The 18,548-nt window shown below is 60.5% G+C and overlaps 1 protein-coding gene across 3 annotated transcripts; it reads left to right on the forward strand.

The window, feature by feature from the left end:
* Window positions 1-4,707: 4,707 nt before the first annotated feature.
* LOC133769677 (cholesterol side-chain cleavage enzyme, mitochondrial) lies at window positions 4,708-18,175 on the forward strand. Of its 3 annotated transcripts, XM_062204873.1 has the most exons (10): window positions 4,776-4,793; window positions 7,839-7,855; window positions 11,155-11,310; window positions 13,183-13,373; window positions 14,126-14,329; window positions 14,576-14,736; window positions 16,752-16,918; window positions 17,036-17,114; window positions 17,447-17,644; window positions 17,928-18,175. In XM_062204873.1, the coding sequence occupies exons 3-10, from the start codon at window positions 11,189-11,191 to the stop codon at window positions 18,057-18,059; spliced, it is 1,254 nt and encodes a 417-aa protein (XP_062060857.1). In that variant the 5' UTR covers window positions 4,776-4,793; window positions 7,839-7,855; window positions 11,155-11,188; the 3' UTR covers window positions 18,060-18,175. The 3 variants fall into 3 exon arrangements, with proteins under 3 accessions (XP_062060856.1, XP_062060857.1, XP_062060855.1); XM_062204872.1 differs by lacking the exon at window positions 7,839-7,855 and having other exon boundaries at window positions 4,708-4,793; XM_062204871.1 differs by lacking the exon at window positions 4,776-4,793 and having other exon boundaries at window positions 7,587-7,855.
* The last annotated feature ends 373 nt before the right edge of the window (window positions 18,176-18,548 follow it).

The raw sequence follows: 18,548 nt of genomic DNA on the forward strand, positions 1-18,548 counted from the left end.
AGGGAGAGGAGAGGAGAGGAGAAGGAAGAGGAGAGGGGAGGAGAGAGGAGAGGAGAGGAGAAGGAAGAGGAGAGGGGAGGAGAGGGGAGGGGAGGGGAGGAGAGAGATCTCCTATCTCCTATCTGCTGGTTCACTCCCCAAATGCCTGCAAGAGCCAGGCAGGCTGCACCAAGCCTGAGCTGGGAGCCAGGAACTCAACCTAGGGCTCCTTCTTGAGCCATCAGCAGCTGCCTCCCGGGATCACCCGGGATCACGTTAGCAGGAGGCTGGAGGCAGGAGCCGAGCGGGGACCGGAGCCCAGGCGCTCCAGTGTGGGAGGCAGGCATCCCAGCAGGGTCTCACCTGCTGGGCCCAGCACCTGTCCCTGAACGTCTTTTAAGGCCGTTTTCTGTGAGCTCTTTGAAGTCCCTCCCACACTCAGCCTCACCCAGGGGCAATGATGCACTCCTGGAAGCTCTTTCTTTTTCTTCTAGAAGCTTCTGGAAAACCCTTCCTTGCGTCTCATTGGCCCAAACCAAATCGTAGGCCCCTCTTGGGGTGCCACGCCGCTGCGGGCGGATGAAGCAACCACGTCCAGCCTGGCTCTTCCCGGGGTTCAGTGCCCACGGCTCTGACCTGGAGCCGAGGAGAGGCCCAGATGTGGACGCTGTGTCAGCATGGACGCCGTCCAGGCCCCGCCGTGCAGCCACGTACATCAGGGAGATTGCATTAGCGGGGGCGTGGGCACTGCCTCAGCTCTGGGGGGAGGGGAGGGGACGGGTCGCCCTGCGGAGCTCAGTGCCCTGCAGGTTCTGGGAGCCGCCTCCTCCCCTGCTGATGTCACTCCAGCCTCGAGGTCAGCGGTGAGGCAAGACCGCTGCTGTCTCGCCTCTGGTTATCGATAGAACAGCCGTCCCTCCCGCAGGGGGACGACAGCCACTCCTGATAAGCTCTGGTGACTTGTCAGCAGAGAAGCGTCTCCCGTGGCTTTGCGGGAAGTAGCCCAGGCTGCTGGGCCCCGGGTGCAGGGCATCTGTGAGGATGAGGCTCGGGTGGCCTGAGCCCTGACGGGCCCAGTGGAAGCAGCGTGAGTGAGTGAGTTCAGCGGCAGCTCCGGGGGGAGAACGCACACCCCGGACAGCTCGCCCTTTCAACTGGCACAACTCCAGGGCTTCTAGAACGTTCCAGAGCTAGGCTGCCAGCCCCACAGTCAGCTGCAGAGCCCCTGACAGCAACGCCGGCATCCCATACAGTCACCGGTTCAAGTCCCAGCTGCTCCACTTCCCATCCAGCTCTCTGCTATGGCCTGGGAAAGCAGCAGAGGATGGTCCAAGTCCTTGGGCCCCTGCACCCTCATAGGAGACCCGGAAGAAGCTCCTGGCTTCTGGCTTCTGCCTGGCCCAGCTCTGGCTATTGTGGCTATTTGGGGAGTGAACAAGCAGATGGAAGCTCTCTCTCTCTCTCTCTCTCTGCCTCTGCTTCTCTGTAACTCTGACTTAAAAAAAAAAAAGTCCCCTTCCTCATGTCTCCTCCCCACTCCTTTCAGGCCCTAGCCTTGAGCAACCACAGCCAACTTTCTGTCTGTCTCTCTCTCTTTTTAAAAATTTATTTATTTATTCATTTGAAAGTCCGAGTTACAGACACACACACACACACACACAGAGAGAGAGAGAGAGAGAGAGAGATCTTCCATCCATTGGTTCACTTCCAAGATGGCTGCAATGGTCAGGGCTGGGCCAGGCTAAAGCCAGGAGCCAGGAGCTTCACCCAGGTCTCCCACACAGGTGCAGGGGCCCAGCTACTTGGGCCATCCTCCACTGCTTTCCCAGGCCTTTATGAGGGAGCTGGGTCAGAAGTGGAACAGCTGGGACTTGAACCAGCACCCAGATGGGATGCCGGTGTCCAAGATGGCAGCTTTACCTGCTATGCCACAACTTTCTGTCTTTTATGTGGGTGTTTTACATTTTAAAAATATTCTAAAATCTATTTTTCATTTATTTGAGAGAGTTCTTCCAGCTGCTGGTTCACTCCCCAGATGCCTGCCATAGCTGAACCTGAGCCAGGCCCAGGCCAGGGGAGCTTGGAACTCCATCCTGGACCCCCACACATGGGCGGCAGGGACCCAAGTACTTGGGCCATCTTGGCTGCCTCCCAGGTGTGTTGGCAGGGAGTTGGAATCAGAAGTGGAGCTGGAACTTGAACCCAGGACACGTGGTGTCCCACGCGCCTGCCCCCTCGCCGGGTGTTTTACGTGTGCTGTGTATTTCCCGGCAGGTGAGTTTTGGCCAAAACGAGGAGGAGAGGGAAGTCACGTGTTCCAACGTGAAGCCACAGACTCCGTGCAGCTGGTGTCACGTGACGTCCCACCTGGCACGCACCTGCTCCTCCAGCGGGCTGTGGTTTTGTTGAAGGTTCCACAGCTCTCTTGGAACTCGGGGCTCGCTGTCCAGGAAGGTGGTGGGGATGGGGTGTATGCAGGGTGGATGGTCTGGGGGCGTGGTGTGGTAGAAGGAATGGGGCAACCACAGAGATCCAGGGTTTAAGGTTGGCCGGATCGCCTGAGGCCTTGGCCTGAGGCTGAGCAGCTGACCGCAGACCTCAGCTCAAGGGGCCCAGGGCGGCTTTTGAGTCAGGCTTGCAGAATCCTGGCCAGATAAGTGTCAACAGGGGAGGGGCAGTGAGGAACAGGGCTCCAAGGAGAAATTCCTTTGTTTCTTCCAATCCCTACAAGGTCTGGGGCAGGGGGCTCCCAGGCCCTCCTGTCCGCCTCTGGCCATGCCTCCTGCCTGCTCTCTGGGCCCTGGGGCTGGGGGAGTTCCAGCTCTGGTACCAGTCGGCCCCGCAACTCTGGGTGCGTTCTTGTCCCAGCCTCAGCGTCCCGGCTTGTAGAACAGGAAACAGAAAGTTCGCAGAAGACGCAATCAGAAGATCGGTTTAGGGAGTGGGCGTTGGGCCTAGCGGTTAAGGTGCCCGCCACCCGCTCCAAGTGCCTGGGATCAGTTGCCGGCTCAGGCTCCTGGCTCCAGCCTTCCTCCCACTTCTGTGGACTCCGGGAGGACGAGGTGATGGCTCAAGTAATTGGGCTCCTGCTGTTGTTAGTGGACATGGCTGTAGTGGATGTCCTTGGACGAACCCAGGCGTGAGACAGACAGAATCTGAGAGGTCGGGGACAGCAAGGTCACATGTTCTGAGGACGGCAGTGCACCTGCCGGGCCAGGCGGGCGGCTCGGGCAAGCGCTGGGCGTGCAGTCTCCCCGCCCCTTTCCCTTCCCCTCTTCCCTCTTTTCCCGGACACAGGGTTTGCAACAGGGGAATTTCTCCTGAGGTTTCACTGCCAGCCGGCGGCGCTCCCTCTAGGGTACCTTCCCTGGGGGAGAGCTGGGAAGGCTTGGTCACCAGGGTGATCAGATAGGGTGGTGCTGGGCAGAGAGGATTCTCCTGGGAGCTTTAGTGGAGGGGAGGCTGGCACCCCTGTAGGGTTATCGAAGTGTGTTATCGGGACAAGCTTCAGGCGGCTGCACCGTGTCCTGCTCGGTGGGGGGCCATACCTGCTTCCGTGCCTCGCTCAGCACGTCCGGGATCGTCGAGTGTGGGCCTGGCTGGGCCCTGTGGCCAGCATCCTCTGATGCCCCGGGGACCCCGCCAGGCAGCTCGCTGGTGAGGAGTCACGTCTGCCTGTGTCTCCGGCCCATCCGCTGGTGAGAGACAGAGCCGCAGCTGCCTTGGCTGGGTTGGTGCAGAGCCTCGAAGGCCAGGTCAGCTCAGCTATTGCAGGCATTTGGAGAGTAAACCAGTGGCTACAGTGCGCCCTGTCTCACCTCTTCATTTGACCTTTGACTGTTGACCTGGGGAGCAGGAAACTGGTAGGACACCAGCAGGTGGTTTTGCAGACTCCTCCTGGGACCTCCTAGGCTGCATCAGGACCCACGGCTCTGCAGCGTTGGCTGCCGCTCCACCGAGGGCCAACGCTGAGGGCAGCTGTGTTGAAAACCCCACAGCTCGCGAAGGTGTGTGCACAGAACAGAGCAGGTGGCGGTGTGCTCCCCGCATTCCTGAGCCAAGGATGCTCTGGGCTTGGCCATGCTGGCCACAGAGAGGCCATGGGGGCGGGGGGCGGGGGTCCATCCTGAAGATGGAGGGTGCTCTTGCTTGGAGAAAGCGCTGAGCCCAGGGACAAGCAGGGCCCTGGACAATGGGGACTGTCAGAGGCCCCCAGTGGCCTTTCTCTGAGCCACGGCTGGATGGGTCCCACCCACCCACCCACCCACAGGCTCCGAACTCTGGCCATTCTGGGGGGCAAGGGCCTTAAGTCTTAAAGTTGAAGTCCGAGCAGACTCTGAATGTATGCCCCAAATCAACAGTCCGCATTTTTTTTTTTTTTAAATTATTTATGTGTCTGCATCGTGGCTTTGCCAGATACAGGAAGTGGCCCTGGGAACTAAGATCGGACCAAGGGAAGGAGAAATGGCAACAGCGGGGTGGGCGCTGTGGTGCAGTCAGGGTTAAGCTGTTGCCTGGGACTCTGTATTGATCCGGCTTCCTGCTGGCGCCCCCGGGAGGCAGCAGCTGACGGCACACACGGAATTCCAGGCCCCCGGAACTGGGCTCTCGTGGCCAATGGAGTGGGGAGGGTGTCGGCAGGAAGGGTTCGGAGTACAGAACGCCCTGTTTGCCGTGCGTGGTTTTATGCACAGCCAGTTCGTCATGGTTTCTGGTTTCCTGGGTCGGCGTGGCTAGCCTGCGGTGCCCGGTGACTCAGCGCTGTCATGCAGGCTGTGCCGAGCGTCCATCACCAGCTGACTGGAAGCTTGAAGGTCAGTGGGGCGGTCAGAGCGGGCCTGGAGCAGCCGCGGGACGGCCTGGGGAGCCGGGCCTGGGAGCTGCAGCTCCATCCCGCCCTCCGGGGGCTCCCAGGCTGCCCTTCCCACCCGATCGCCAGCCTTCTGGGTTGTGGAGCTGTCTACCAGCCCCACAGCTGCAGTCTGTCTCCTAACACCAGTCTTTGCCCGGTCTGCTTCTCTGGTTAAATCCAGAGGGTAGACGAGGCTACCTGATTATTATTTTTTTAAACCACCTGCATTGCTTAGGTAAAACTACGCATGGAGGTGAAACCAAGTGCAAGGTCAACCATTCGGGGAAAGAATGAGGGAGACCACGAGGCAGTGGCCGGGGAAAGGACCGGAAGGAGAGGCCGTTGGCGCAGCTGCTCCGGGGCAGGACTGAGGGGTGCGGCGACGGGTCCCCATCCACACCCGCCCTTTTTTATTTATTTATTTGACAAATAGAGTTGGACAGTGAGAGAGAGAGAGAGAGAGACAGAGAGGAAGGTCTTCCTTCCATTGGTTCACCCCCCAAATGACCACTACAGCTGGAGCTATGCCTATCCGAAGCCAGGAGCTAGGTGCTTCTTCCTGGACTCCCATGCAGGTGCAGGGGTCCAAGCACTTGGGCCATCCTCCACTGCCTTCCCGGGCCACAGCAGAGAGCTGGACTGGAAGAGGAGCAACCGGGACTAGAACCCGGTGCCCATATAGAATGCTGGCGCCGCAGGTGGAGGATTAACCTAGTGCGCACGGCGCCGGCCCACACCTGCCCTTTTATCCTGTCCCCATCAGGTACCAGCTTGCCGTGAGACTTTCTGTCTTTGTTTTCAGAATGTTCCTTCCATGAGCCAGCGCCTGCAGCAAGGGGGTGAGAAGTCAGGCCATGATGCCAAGGTGCCAGGGCTGTCACTCAGATCCTATCTCAGGGCTGCTGGGTGACTGCCTGCTGACCCCACAGGGCACACATGCCGCAGCAGGCCCCGGCGGGAGGTCTCTGCTGTCCCACTGGGCACCTGCCTTGACCAACATGGCAGGCGGGGATGTCGGACAGGGGAGCCCCAAGTCATCTGCCTGCACCCAGCTCCAAAACGGCTGAGGAGGTCCGCCCCGGCTTCTCCCCTGAGTCTTTTGGCAGAGACTCGCCACCCCGTGCACGGGAGCTTGTGCCTGGACACCCAGATGCACCCACGGGCCCCAGGGACAGAGCAAGTCCCTGGGCTGCCAAATGGCCCAGCCAGATCCTTCAGGGTCTCTCGCTGGGACCCCTGCATGTGGCTGCCATGTCCCCTGATGCACAGCAGGGCTGGCAGGGCCGCTGGCTCCCAGGACCCACCTCCCCGCCTCTCTTTGATGTGAGCAGTGCCTCTCCCAGTGTGCCAACCCGCTGCCCTTGGGCAGGGACCGTCCCCTCCTGCCCACCCCACCCCAGGAGGGGGAGCTCACACCTGAGCTGAAGGGACTTGACCCCTGGGTAACCAGGTGCTGTCTTTCTCTTTGAGGTGGACCTGGGTTCTAGAAAATGCACGTCTCAAGGAGGGTTTGCATTCACGCGAAGGCGCTGGCTGCCCGCGAAGCCCTGCCCCCAGTCCTCGCTCTGCACATTTGTTCTGCCGGTGATTAAACTGGGTCAGGACAGAGCCTGAGGGGTGCCTGCTCTCTGCCCAACCGCCATGGAACATCTCCACTTGCTTGTTTGTTCTTTGTCTCTGGGCTCTACAGCGACACAGACAGCAACTAAAAACAACATGAGAGCACCCTTCGCGCTCCATCACTTTCAGAAAATACAGTTTTGTTTTTTGCAAGCAGAAAAAAACAAAAAGTCGACTTTGAATGTCAGGAACGGCCCCAAATCCGTTTCTCTCTCACAGAGTAAGGGTGCTTCGGGAAACGCGTGGGGAATGGAACGAGAAGTTTGGTGTGTTCTGTAGCACACGACGTCTGACGCTCACTGCGTAGCTTTTTCACACTGGGTGCTTCTCATAAACTTAGTGAAAACCCTGTTGTTGTATGTATGCATTTCAAAAATTCTTCTGCAGCGCCGGCACTGTGGCGTAGCGGGCAAGGCTGCCGTCTGCAGTGCCAGCATCCCATATAGGCGCAGTTTGATTCCTGGCTGCTCCACTTCCCATCCAGCTCCCTGCTAACGAGCCTGGGAGAGCAGCAGGAGACAGCACAAGTGCTTGGGCCCCTGCACCCGTGTGGGAGACCTGGAGGAAGCTCCTGGCTCCTGGCTCTGGTCTGGCCCAGCCCCAGCCGTTGTGGTCATTCGGGGAGTGAACCAGTGGATGGAAGACTTTACTCACTGTCTCTCCCTCTTTCTCTGTAACTCTGCCTTTCAAATAAATTAATTAAAAATTTTTTTTGCATCAAAGTGAACTTATCTTTGAATTCTCCTTTGCAGGGACGTTTTGATGCCCCTTGTATGTAGCAGTGGGATCACGGTGAGGGGCAGGCGAGGCCCTCCTGGCCTGGGGACTGCTTCCTCCGGGCACCCCTGCCCGCCAGGTCCAGAATCCGGCAGGGCCGGCAGGGCCAGCAGGAAGGCTCAGCTTGGCTGGTGCTGAGGACAGAGGCAGAGGGGTCTCCCTGTGCTTCCAGAGAGAACCTTACCTGGAGTCTGGGAGGGGCTGTGGTGTGGGCGGAGCCAGCTGGAGGGGGAGGAGGGAGGCAGGCTCAGGGTTTTACAGCTTCCAGTTTAGCCTTGAGCTGCTGGTTATAAATTTGGCCCTGGGGGTTCAGGGACAGATCCCAGAGCTGAGACAGCGACAGAGTCAGGACAGCAGCATGCTGGCCAGGGGGCTCCCCTCCCGCTCAGTCTTGCTCAGAGGTTGCCAGGCCTCCCTGAGCACTGCCCAGGAGGGCCTGGGTCACCCGGGGGTGCCCACCCGTGAGGGAGTGGGCATGGCCACCCGCAGCCCTCGGCCCTACCACGAGATCCCCTCCCCTGGGGACAATGGCTGGCTGAACCTGTACCACTTCTGGCGGGAGAAGGGCACGCACAGGATCCATTATCGTCATGTACAGAACTTCCAGAAGTATGGTCCCATTTACAGGTGAGTCTGGCAGAGGCTGGGGGCCGGTGCGGGGCAGGGACAGGGAGGCCGGGGGCCTGCAGTCCGAGGTCTGTCGTGGCTGCTCCACTCCGGCCCACCTTCTGATCCGCCGTCAGACATTCCTTAGAAAACGAGTATTACCCAGAAGCTGTGTGTGATTCCATCGCTGTTTTGCACCCAACAAAGCTTAGATTTTCCAACCATTTTCCACCAATGTTTGGAGCCCCTGGTATTTCTTCCAGGCCCTGGGGATGGTGGTGGGGAGGAGGCAAGGGTTCCCCAAAGGGAGCAAGCCCTGCTGAGTGCCTCCTTCCAGCTGCGAGCCCCCCAGGGCGCCTGGGCAGGGGAGAGGCGCTGCAGACCCCCCTGGGGCCCTGGGGCAGCTGCTCTGCAGGCTCCCTGCTTCCCCTGAGGAGGACCAGGCTGACTGGGGTTTCGGCCCAGGAACCCCCAGAGCCTGGGTAGTGGAGTCCTGGGCAGGACCTCTGGAACCCCCCTGGGTTCTCCCGCACAGTTGGGAGGTATGGGGGTGGTGGTGCGGGAGGCAGTGGCTGGGGCACATCTCACTCTAATGAATGGGTCTCTATCCACCCCATGCAGGCTCTCCCTCCTCCACCTTTCTTCTCTGTCCCCCCATTGGAGGCAGGGTGCCCAGCCCCCACCCCACCCCCCAGGGTGGGGCTGGGGAGCCGCTGCATCTTCCCGCCTCTGCCCTCTCTCTCTCCCAGACCTGTCCTAACCTCCTTGCTCCTCCCGCTCCTCCTCCCTCCCCAGGGGAGCCCCTGGTTTTACGAGGCCCCTTTCTGGGTGCTGTGTCTTTGAGGGTGGTGCGTTTCTCCCCATTTTATAGATGGGGGAAACCAAGGCTCAGGCGGGAGAGGGTCTCGCTGAAGCCGCACAGCTCATCAGCACACGGGCAGGGCTGGAGTCCGGCACCCAGCTCTGTGCGTCCTCTGGTGCGGTGGCTGACAGCCTGGGGCACAGCGGGAGGGCTCTAGAACTCCGGCCGCGAGACCACGCGCTTCCCACTCCTTGCTCAGCTGCTGAGGGCGCGCAGGCAGCAGATCCGACCTCAGCTCTGCCGGTACCTGACAGGGTCTTGAGCTCCTGGAATGTGGAATTAACGGATAAATTTCCTCTGGCGCACAAGATTTTGAAATCATGCATAGGAGAGGGGGTCATTAAAGGCTTCACAAGAAATGAATATTATGAGAAAAATATGCACAGATTTCAAAGTTTTTTGCACCAAAATGTCTTCTCTTTTAATTCCATTTTCCACAACCTTTTTTTTTTTTTAAGAAGAGATTTATTCATTTATTTGAAAGGCAAAGTTAGAGAGAGAGAGAGAGAGAGAAAGAGAGAGAGAGAGAGATCTTCCATCTGATAGTTCACTCCCCAGATGGCATAATGGCCAAGGCTGGGCCAGGTCAAAGCCAGGAGCTCCATCCAGGTCTCCCATGTGGATGCAGGGACACAAGCACTTGGGTCAGCCTCCGCTGCTTTCCCAGGTGCATTAGCAGGGAGCTGGATGGGAAGTAGAGCAGCTGGGACTTGAACCTGCACCCATACGGAATGGGTGGTGGCTTAATCCCCTGTGCCGGGGTGTTATCCATGTGTTATCCATGCTACTTGGTGTTGAAACTCCGCCGTGTAGCAAGGACGTCTTTCCTCTTCTCCTAAGATAAGCCCGGAAGCCTGGTGGGCTGCAGGGGGGCAGCCAGGTCTGGAAACGCACACCTCACCCACCCCGTCTTCTCCCGGGAGCCGTCCTTGGCGGTGGCTGTATCCGGGTTTTGCTTTGGGGCAGGATTCCCAGAAGCGGCATTGATCATGTTAATGGCCGTTCAAGGACCATGTGAGTGGCTTGGGGGTAGGGAGCCAGTCAGCGCTAGCACTGGGGCTGGAACTGAGAGGCGGTGGACAAGGGAGAGCAGAGACTTAGAAAGATCTGCTCAGGCTCTGTAGGCTGTGGTGAAAACAGGGCTCGGAGAGGCAGAGCCGGGCAGGGAGCAAGGGAGGCAGGATGCACACTGGGCCGGGACCTGTGTTCTCATGACACAAGCTTCCTTGGAAACGTTTGTGTAAATAGAATTGAAAGATAAAGTTTACTTCTGTGGGACAACCTGTTGGAATCCGTGCCACAGTTTTTCTCTTGGGACACTTTTTCCACACACTGCCAGAAGACCGTCACCTTGTAGTCAGGGATTTCAGGTTTTTGCACCCAAATAAACTTATCTTTTTGTTCTTTTCTATGATGATGGAGATGAATGTTTTGAAGTGCTCTCATATTTCGAAACATATCTTTAAAAAAAGATTTATTTATTTATTTGAAAAGCAGAGTGGAAGAAAGGGAGTGGCTGCAATGGCTGGGGCTGGGCCAGGCTGAAGCCAGGAGCCAGGAACTCCTTCCAGGCCTCCCACATGGGTGGCAGGGGCCCAAGGACTTGGGCCACCCTCTGCAGGTTTCCCAGGTTCATTATCAAGGAGCTGGATCAGAAGTGGAGCAGCCTGGACTCCAACCTGCGCTCCTTAGGGACGCTGGTGTGCTGCAGGTGGCGGTTTTATCTGCAGCACACCACGCCTGCGGGCCCCTTCAGCTCTATCTTGGATTCGCTTTCTAAGATAGCTGCCAGTCAGCAAGAACCGGGTTTTCCTGTGGTTTCGTAGCTGTTGCATTTCCTCCGTCTTACGGCTTCAACAACAGAAATACCTTTTTCACGCGGGTCCGGAAGCTGGAGGCTGAGGTCTTGGTTTGCAGTCAGCCAAGCGAGCTCCGGCCTCCCTGTGGTCCTCCCGGCGGGGGTCTCTGAACTGCTTCCGCAGGGCCCCTCTGTCTGGCGCTACACCCGCGCCAACAGGTGTAGCCTTCAACTTCCAACACAGACCTCTGATGGACTTTCTAAGAGCAGGGAGCCACTCCCAGAAGTTTGATCCTAGAGCCGCAGTAGGGACCAGCCGGCTGGGAATGTGGCCTAGGGGGGTGGCGGGGAAGCCTTGGCAGGTGCCCCAGGGCGCGCCCTTCGGGGATGCCTGCAGCATGCGCTCTGTCCGGCTCTGTCTGCGCTCTGGGGTGGGCGAGAGGCTGGGGAGCGGCCGCGGGTGTGGACCCTAGGGGAGGGCTCTGGGTGCGGGTGTGGCCGGTCCTAGGCTGGCAGCTGCAGGGGTCATGACACTTAGCAAAGGTCAGCTCCATGCATTCCATGTCCGCTTACCAGCACTTCAGAGAAGGGGCGGAGCCAGCAGGCAGCTGAGCCCTGCTGCAGACCTCAGCCCCTCCCCGGCCCCACCCTCACGTCCAGGGAGAAGCTGGGCAACCTGGAGTCCGTTTACATCATGGATCCCGAGGACGTGGCTCTGCTGTTCAAGTCGGAGGGCCCCAGCCCCGAGCGGTTCCTCATCCCGCCCTGGGTCGCCTATCACGAGTACTACCGGAAGCCGGTGGGCGTCCTGCTCAAGTGAGTCCTGGCCGGGGTCCCCGGGGCCGCGGGGGCCCGAGGGGCACAGCAGGTGACAATCTCCCACCTCACTCTGAGGGCTTCCTGTCCGGGTCTTTGCCGAGCCCTGCTTATTGCTTCGCTCATTAGGGCTGCGCTTTCCTGAGGACCCACTGTGCGCCAGGCCTCCCACCAGGTGCCGGGCTGGGGGCGGGGGCCGTGGGCAGCAGGACCAGGGCCGCCTGCAGGTGTGTAGCAGAAGCTGTCGTCTGGCACACCGCTCATCAGAGGCTTCAAATACGGGGCGGGTCTTTGGAGCCATGGTTAAGATGCTGCCCAGGAGGCCTGCGGCCCTCGTCTGAGTTCCGGGTTCGAGTCCCGGCGCTGCTCCTCTTCCAATTCCAGCTGTTAGCTTCCTGCCACCCACGTGGGTACCTGGGATGGAGTTCCCATCTCCTGGCCAATTTGGAGGAGTGACTCAGTGGAGGGAAGACCTCTGTCTGTCTCTCTGCCTTTCAAAAATGAAAAACAAAAACCCAAAACCAAAAAAACAAACAAACAAAAAAAAAACACCACACCAACAAACCAAAACTAAACAAGCGCTGAGACGGTGGGGCAGACGGACCTGCACTGCTTTGCAGATGGCTGGGCAGGCTCTGTGGATGCTGGAGCTTCTCGTCGCCGTGATGCAGCTGCTGTGGAATCTGGGACGTCCTGACGGCACGCGTCGGCACTGCTCAGAGCAGCCACCCCAGACAGCCCACAAGGGCCCCGCGGCATGAAAGCACTGCCTCCCACCGTACCAGTGGGTCCGTGCAGGGAAGTCCCCCAAAGCTCGGCCCTGTTTTTTTTTTTTTTTTAATAAAGATTTATTTTATTTATTTGAAAGGCAGAGTTAAAGAGAGAGAGGTCTTCCATCTGCTGGTTCACTCCCTGAATGGCTGCAATGGCCAGGGCTGGGCCAGGCCAAAGCCAGGAGCTCCTCCTGGGTCTCCCACGTGGGCGCAGGGGCCCAAGGACTTGGGCCATCTCATGTTGCTCTCCCAGGTGCATTAGCAGGAAGCTGGATTGGAAGTGGAGCAGCCAGGACTCCAACCAATGCTCTCATATGGGGCGCTGGTGTCACAGGCAGTGTTTTAACCCACTGTGCCACAGAGCCAGTCCCCAGGTATGGACCGGGGCCATCTTCCTCTGCCTTCCCAGGTGCATTAGCAGGGAGCTGGGTCAGAAGAGGAGCAGCCGGGACTTGAACCAGCGCCCAAATGGGATGCCAGTGGGCATTGCAGACGGTGGCTTTACCCACTACACCATGGTGCTGGCCCTGTGGATACCTTTTTTTTAAAAACATTTTTCTGAAAGTACCTTTTGGAAAAGAATTGCAACTGGGCAGAACAATGCAGAAGAGAGGGGGAGGCCCGCAGGTCCCCTGGACAGCGAGGACGGATGGGGGAGGGGCAGCTGTGACAGTCCCCAGTGTCCCCCGGGTGTATGGGCGTGGGGGTGGGGGTTTATAAGGACTCTCATAAGCAAGCTCAGCTCCCAGAGCACAGAGAGGCACCTGCATGGGGCGGGGGGCAGGTGTTTCCAGGGCCTGAGATCTGCCTCCTGCCCAGTGAATCCCGGGGCGCTCTGGGGTGCAGCAGAGGGGAGGCCGGGGCATTTGGTCTGGAAGAGTCAGGAAAGTCCCGGGACAGGCGTGAGCACTGTAGGGTCTGCTTCCAGTGTGGGATGAGCGGGGAGCAGGTGAGCCCAGTTTGTTCTCTCCCCCAGGCCAGGCAGGGCAGGGAGGGGGGAGGAGGAGCGGGCGGGCCGCGAGCCCAGCTCTGCGCTCTGCGGCCGGGCCCAGGGTCTGTTACGTGCTGGGGGCAGCCCTGAGGGCCTGTGCTTTCGCAGGAAGTCCGAGGCCTGGAAGAGAGACCGCGTGGCCCTGAACCAGGAGATGATGGCCCCGGACGCCGTCAAGAACTTCGTGCCCCTCCTGGAGGCCGTGTCTCAGGACTTCGTTCGCATGCTGCACGGCCGCATCCAGCAGGGGGCGTTCTCTGGCGACATCAGGGACGACCTGTTCCGCTTTGCCTTCGAGTGTAAGTGGCTGGCGCCTGCTGCCGGCTTGGGCCTGGGAGCCGCGGACGGGGTGGGGGGGTCTGGGCAGGGAACCAACACTCGCCCTCTTACCTGAGACCCCGCCCAGACCCGGCCAGAGCTTCCACCCACCGCCTCCACCTGCAGGTTTGGGGGTCGGCCTTCATTCTGCTGGACTGCTTCTCTAGGGCACCAGACTGTCCACTGCAGGTCTGGCAGGGGCTCTCAGTCCGAGTTTTGGGCGGGCAGGAGTCGCCACAGGGGTCTGGCAGCACATACAAAGGGCTTGTGGCTTGGTGGAGACCATATTGTCACTGTGGAGACTCTGGGGTGACCCCAGAGCTGGGACGAGATCAAATCCCTTACCTGGTGGCAGGGAACGCTTGAGGCTGTGGTGACCCCTCAGGTCCAGCCAGACTGGGCCCTGGATGGCCGCTTTCCCAGGGAGCACCCACCTGCACTCTGCAGGAAGTACTGGGCCAACTGCGTCCACTACAGATGGGAACTGGCCGGGCGGAGGACAGCCCAGCCCGGGACCCTCTCTCCTGGTTCTTGGGATCCCCTGCTTCCCTGCTGGGGGTCTTTCACTTGCCCCTCCGAGGGCCCCTTGTCATCCCTGCCTTAGCCCCGGGGAACTCAGGCCCCTGTCTCTGCGGATGGCAGCTGAGGCGGGGTCCAGAGCTCCTGGCTGTGGTGGGAGGGGGCGCCAGGGCCCTCGGACGGCCCCACTGGAAGGGCTCCCCCGCCCCCACAGCCATCACCAACATCATATTCGGGGAGCGCCTGGGGATGCTGGAGGAGACGGTGGACCCCGAGGCGCAGCGGTTCATCAACGCGGTCTACCAGATGTTCCACACCAGCGTCCCCATGCTCAACCTGCCCCCGAGCCTCTTCCGCCTCTTCAGGACCAGGACCTGGAGGGACCACGTGGCCTCCTGGGACACGATCTTCACCAAAGGTGAGGGACAGGGGTTGGAGAGCCCAGGCTGGAAGCCCCAGGCCTCGCCTGTGCCCCGTGGGAACCCCAGCCCCCGGTGGGTGGTGCTGGGGAGGCCCTGGGGGCCTGGCAGGCGGGGGGTGGCGGTGGGGGTGGGCTGGGGGCTGGCAGTTGCGGGCAGTTCTAGATTTTTCTGGACAGAGAGGTTTGAAGACTGCTAAGGTGCGGGGAGCCCACTCCTGTTGTTTTTCTACCCCCTCCCCACAGCTGACGAATACACCCAGAGCTTCCTATGGGATTTGAGGCAGAAGCAGGCCCTCGGGGGCAGCTACCGTGGTATCCTCTACAGCCTCCTGGGGACCAGCAAGCTGCCCTTCGAGGACATCAAGGCCAACGTCACCGAGATGCTGGCCGGAGGTGTGGACACGGTGAGGGGCCCAGGGCTTCCTCTCCCCGATGTCCCAGGGCGCCGAGGCCCCTGGCTCGAAGCTAGGCTCTCTTTGTGAGGAGGGAACAACCAGACCTCCCTTCCCCCCACCCCCAGCTCCACGGGGAAGACAAGGCTCACGCAGGCAGGGCTGGGGAGCGTTGCTGCGGTTGGCCGCGGGGTGCCCGTGTCGCCTCCAGGCCTCGGCCTTGCCCGTCTCCCTCCCCCCATGCACTTTCCTGTCCGTTTCGCAACGGGTGAGACTGCCCCTTGCTGACGCGAGAGCGAGGGTGAGTTATTGGGCCTGTTTGATGATCAGCTGTGTCCTTGGCTGGCCCGGGAGGCAGGGCCGGTGCACACAGCCGGGGCTGGGATCCCAGGAGCGGTGCTCCCTGTGGCGCTGGAAGCTGGAATTCCGCGTGGAGGGCTGGCATCCGCGCTGGCGCTGGCGCTGGCACGGGCACCAGGCTGTCCCCGTGCGTGTACTCAGCTCTTGTCTTTTCCTGGAAGGCACAGTCGGGTTAGATCCCTGCCCACTGCAGTTCCCGGATCTTGATGACCTCATCGAGTGCTATCTAGGTGTCTCTCACGCTGAGATGCGGGGCTGGGACTTCCCTCGCCAGGCTCGCCAGTCTCGCCAGTCTCGAGGGCACCGTTTGCTCTGAGCCCTGCACGCGGGTGATTCCGCGCCAGGGGGCGGGGCTTCGATCAGAGGAGGAGTGGCTGTGGAGGCGTGCAGGCAGGGGAGGGGCAGGCGGGAGACACCTGCGCCGAGGCCCTGAGGGCTGCAGGCTGGCCTTCCCAGCTACTGCGTGTGCAGGTCTTGAGCAAGTTCACGGCAAAATCGGTGTGATGGCAGGAGTGGGGTGGGGTGGGAAGACGGGGGATGACTCCACAAACTTTGAAAAAGGACTTCTTATATCATGGAGTTCATGATCTTTTTTAAAAGGATTTATTTGAAAGACAGAGTTAGAGAATCTTCCGTCACTGGTTCGTTCCCCAGATGGCTGCAACAGCTGGGGCTAGGCAGAGCTGAATTCAGGGGCCAGGAGCTTCCTCTGGGTCTCCCACATGGGTGCAGGTGCTCAAGCACTTGGGCCATCTTCTACTGCTTTTCCCGTATGCATTAGCAGGGAGCTGGATAAGAAGTGGAGCAGCCAGGATTCAAACCAGTGCTCACGTGGGATGCCAGTGTCGCAGGTGGCAGCTTAAACCACACCAGCCCCCGTTTTATGATTTTCTTTTTTGCACCAAAATAAACTGATGGTTTAATTCAGTTTCCCACGGAGCATGGCAGCACCCCTCGTGGGCACTTGTGCTTCCCAGGTGGGGAAGGGGAAGTAGCAGGGGCGGGGTTCAGGCTGGAGCAGGAAGGGCAGGCAGGGGGGGCAAGCCAGGGCCTCTGCACTTCACGGAGGGTGGGGGGGTACCAGGTGAGGAGCTGGAGCTGGGATGGGACCCGATGAGGATTTTTTCTTGCCAAAGGAGAAAGGAGGGTGTCTGAGCCGCTCCTTGGAGGGTCACTGGCCCTGCAGCTGAGGGCTGAGGGTCCCAAGCTCTGGTTAGACTGGGTTTAGCTGGTCAAGTGAGAACAATCGCAGGAGAGGCAAAAGGCAGGCTGGGCTGGTGCAGGAGCTGGACCCCAGGCTCGGATGTGCAGGTGAAGGCTGAGGTTTGCAGGTCTCCTGGGATGGGGTGCGTGTGGTGTGTGTGCACGTGTGTGGTGTGTGTGCGTGTGTGTGTGGTTGGGGGAGGACTGACACTCAGAGGTTGGCCATCCCAGGAAGAGGAGTGGCCACCAACAGCCTCGGGAGTCTGGCAGTGCAGCTGGGCCCCCTGCAGGGAGACAGCCGGGGTCTTCTCGCACATCGGCCTTTCCAGGTATCTGGCTTTGGCGGATGGCAGTCCTGGAGCCCGGGATGGGGGCCGGGGAGGAGGGGCAGGTCCTTGGCAGTGGGAAGTGTCGCCTGCCCTGGACCTTGAGGCTCCCCGCGAGTGATGGGCCCTCCCCTACAGACGTCCATGACCCTGCAGTGGCACCTGTATGAGATGGGGCGCAGCCCTAGGGTGCAGGAGATGCTGCGGGCGGAGGTCCTGGCCGCCCAGCGCCAGGCCCAGGGAGACATGACCGCAATGCTGCAGTTGGTGCCGCTCCTCAAGGCCAGCATCAAGGAGACGCTGAGGCAAGCACCCGCCCACCTGTGCCCACTGCCCTGAACCCTGGGCGGGGCCTGGGGACAAGGTCACGATGGGGGGGGGCGGGGGGGCATGGCCCGCTCCTGAGCACCCACCTTCCGCAGGCTGCACCCCATCTCGGTGACCTTGCAGAGATACCTCGCAAATGACCTGGTTCTCCGGGATTACATGATACCTGCCAAGGTGGGGGCAGCCGGGGGCCCCGGGCTCTGCCAGGCACACGGGAAAGGCTGGGGGCTCTGCTCTGCCTTTGTACCTGGTGGGTGGGCTGGGGGACCCGCGGGTGGCAGTGGCTGTCCAAGGCTGCATGAAGGGCAGAGGTGGTGGACAGGATTGGCCCCCGGAAGGTCCCATGGCTGTGCGTCGTCTGGGGTCCCCGGGAGGTGGACAAGGCTTGGGGACAGGCTGTCAGTGCCGGGTGGTGGGCAGTGCCGCCCATCCCGTCTGGCTGGGTGCTGGGGTCGTGGCTGCAGGAGGGGCTCCCTCAGGCCTCTGCCCTCTCCCTCTTTGCCTAGACATTGGTGCAGGTGGCCAACTATGCCATGGGCCGGGAACCCAGCTTCTTTGCCAACCCAGAGAAGTTTGACCCCACCCGATGGCTGGACAAGGACAAGAACGTCACTCACTTCCGGAGCCTGGGCTTTGGCTGGGGTGTGCGGCAGTGCCTGGGCCGCAGGATCGCCGAGGTGGAGATGAGCATCTTCCTCATCCATGTGAGCATCTTCCTCCTCATCATCATTGGGCCCAGGGCAGTGGTGGGAAGGGGGCGGGGCTTGTGGATGAGTGAGGGTCAAGGCTACACCCAGGTTTGCAAGCATTGATGGTGTACTTGCAGGTGTTGTGTGCAGGGTTGAAGGAGGGGCTGGTGGTGACCCTCAAGTCACACCCAGCAGGCACTGCCTGCAGGTGCACGAGCCTGGGGCTACAGGAGTGTGGGGTGGGGAAGGACCCTGCCCTGCCCCCACCGAAGCCCCCTCCCTCATCTCCCATCCTCAGATGCTGGAGAACTTCAGAATTGAAAGCCAACAGCTCAGCGACATGGGTACCAAGTTCAACCTCATCCTGATGCCCGAAAAGCCCATCTTCTTAACCTTCCGGCCTCTCCATCAGGACACGCCCCCCGCGTGATGAGAGGGGAAGGCCCCGCCCCACCAGTGGGGGGGTCACGGCGGTCGGTGCATCTCTGGCCCCACCCCGCTCCTCTTCCCCACTCTGCCCTTCCTCGCCCATATCAGGACAATAAACGGCTGAACTGCACGGAGGGTCCTCCTTTCCCTGGAGCCCTTGCGGTGTTTGTCACCCAGTACAGAAGCCTCAGGGGCTCAGGCACCCACCTAAAGGCCCTCTCCGTGGAGACCTGCCTACTCCTGGCGGCTCAGGAGCCAGCAGACGGCTGGAGGCCAGGCAGAGCGGGTGGGGGGGTGCTGCTTCCCTGTGCCCGGGCAGCCAACAGAGGGGCAGGTGGAGCCCGACTGTGGGAGCAGGGAGCCTGGCACTGTGGGCTAGTCCTGCCTGCCTGGTGCGCCCGCCTGGCTGGGCCGAGACATAGCTTCTTGGCCGGCCCTGCTGCTAGCCCCGGGAGGCGGAGGCTGGCCCAAGGCCACACCGCTCCAGGAA

The sequence above is a fragment of the Lepus europaeus genome, chromosome 11 (genome assembly GCF_033115175.1).
Source record: "Lepus europaeus isolate LE1 chromosome 11, mLepTim1.pri, whole genome shotgun sequence".
NCBI classification, from domain to species: Eukaryota; Metazoa; Chordata; class Mammalia; order Lagomorpha; family Leporidae; genus Lepus; species Lepus europaeus.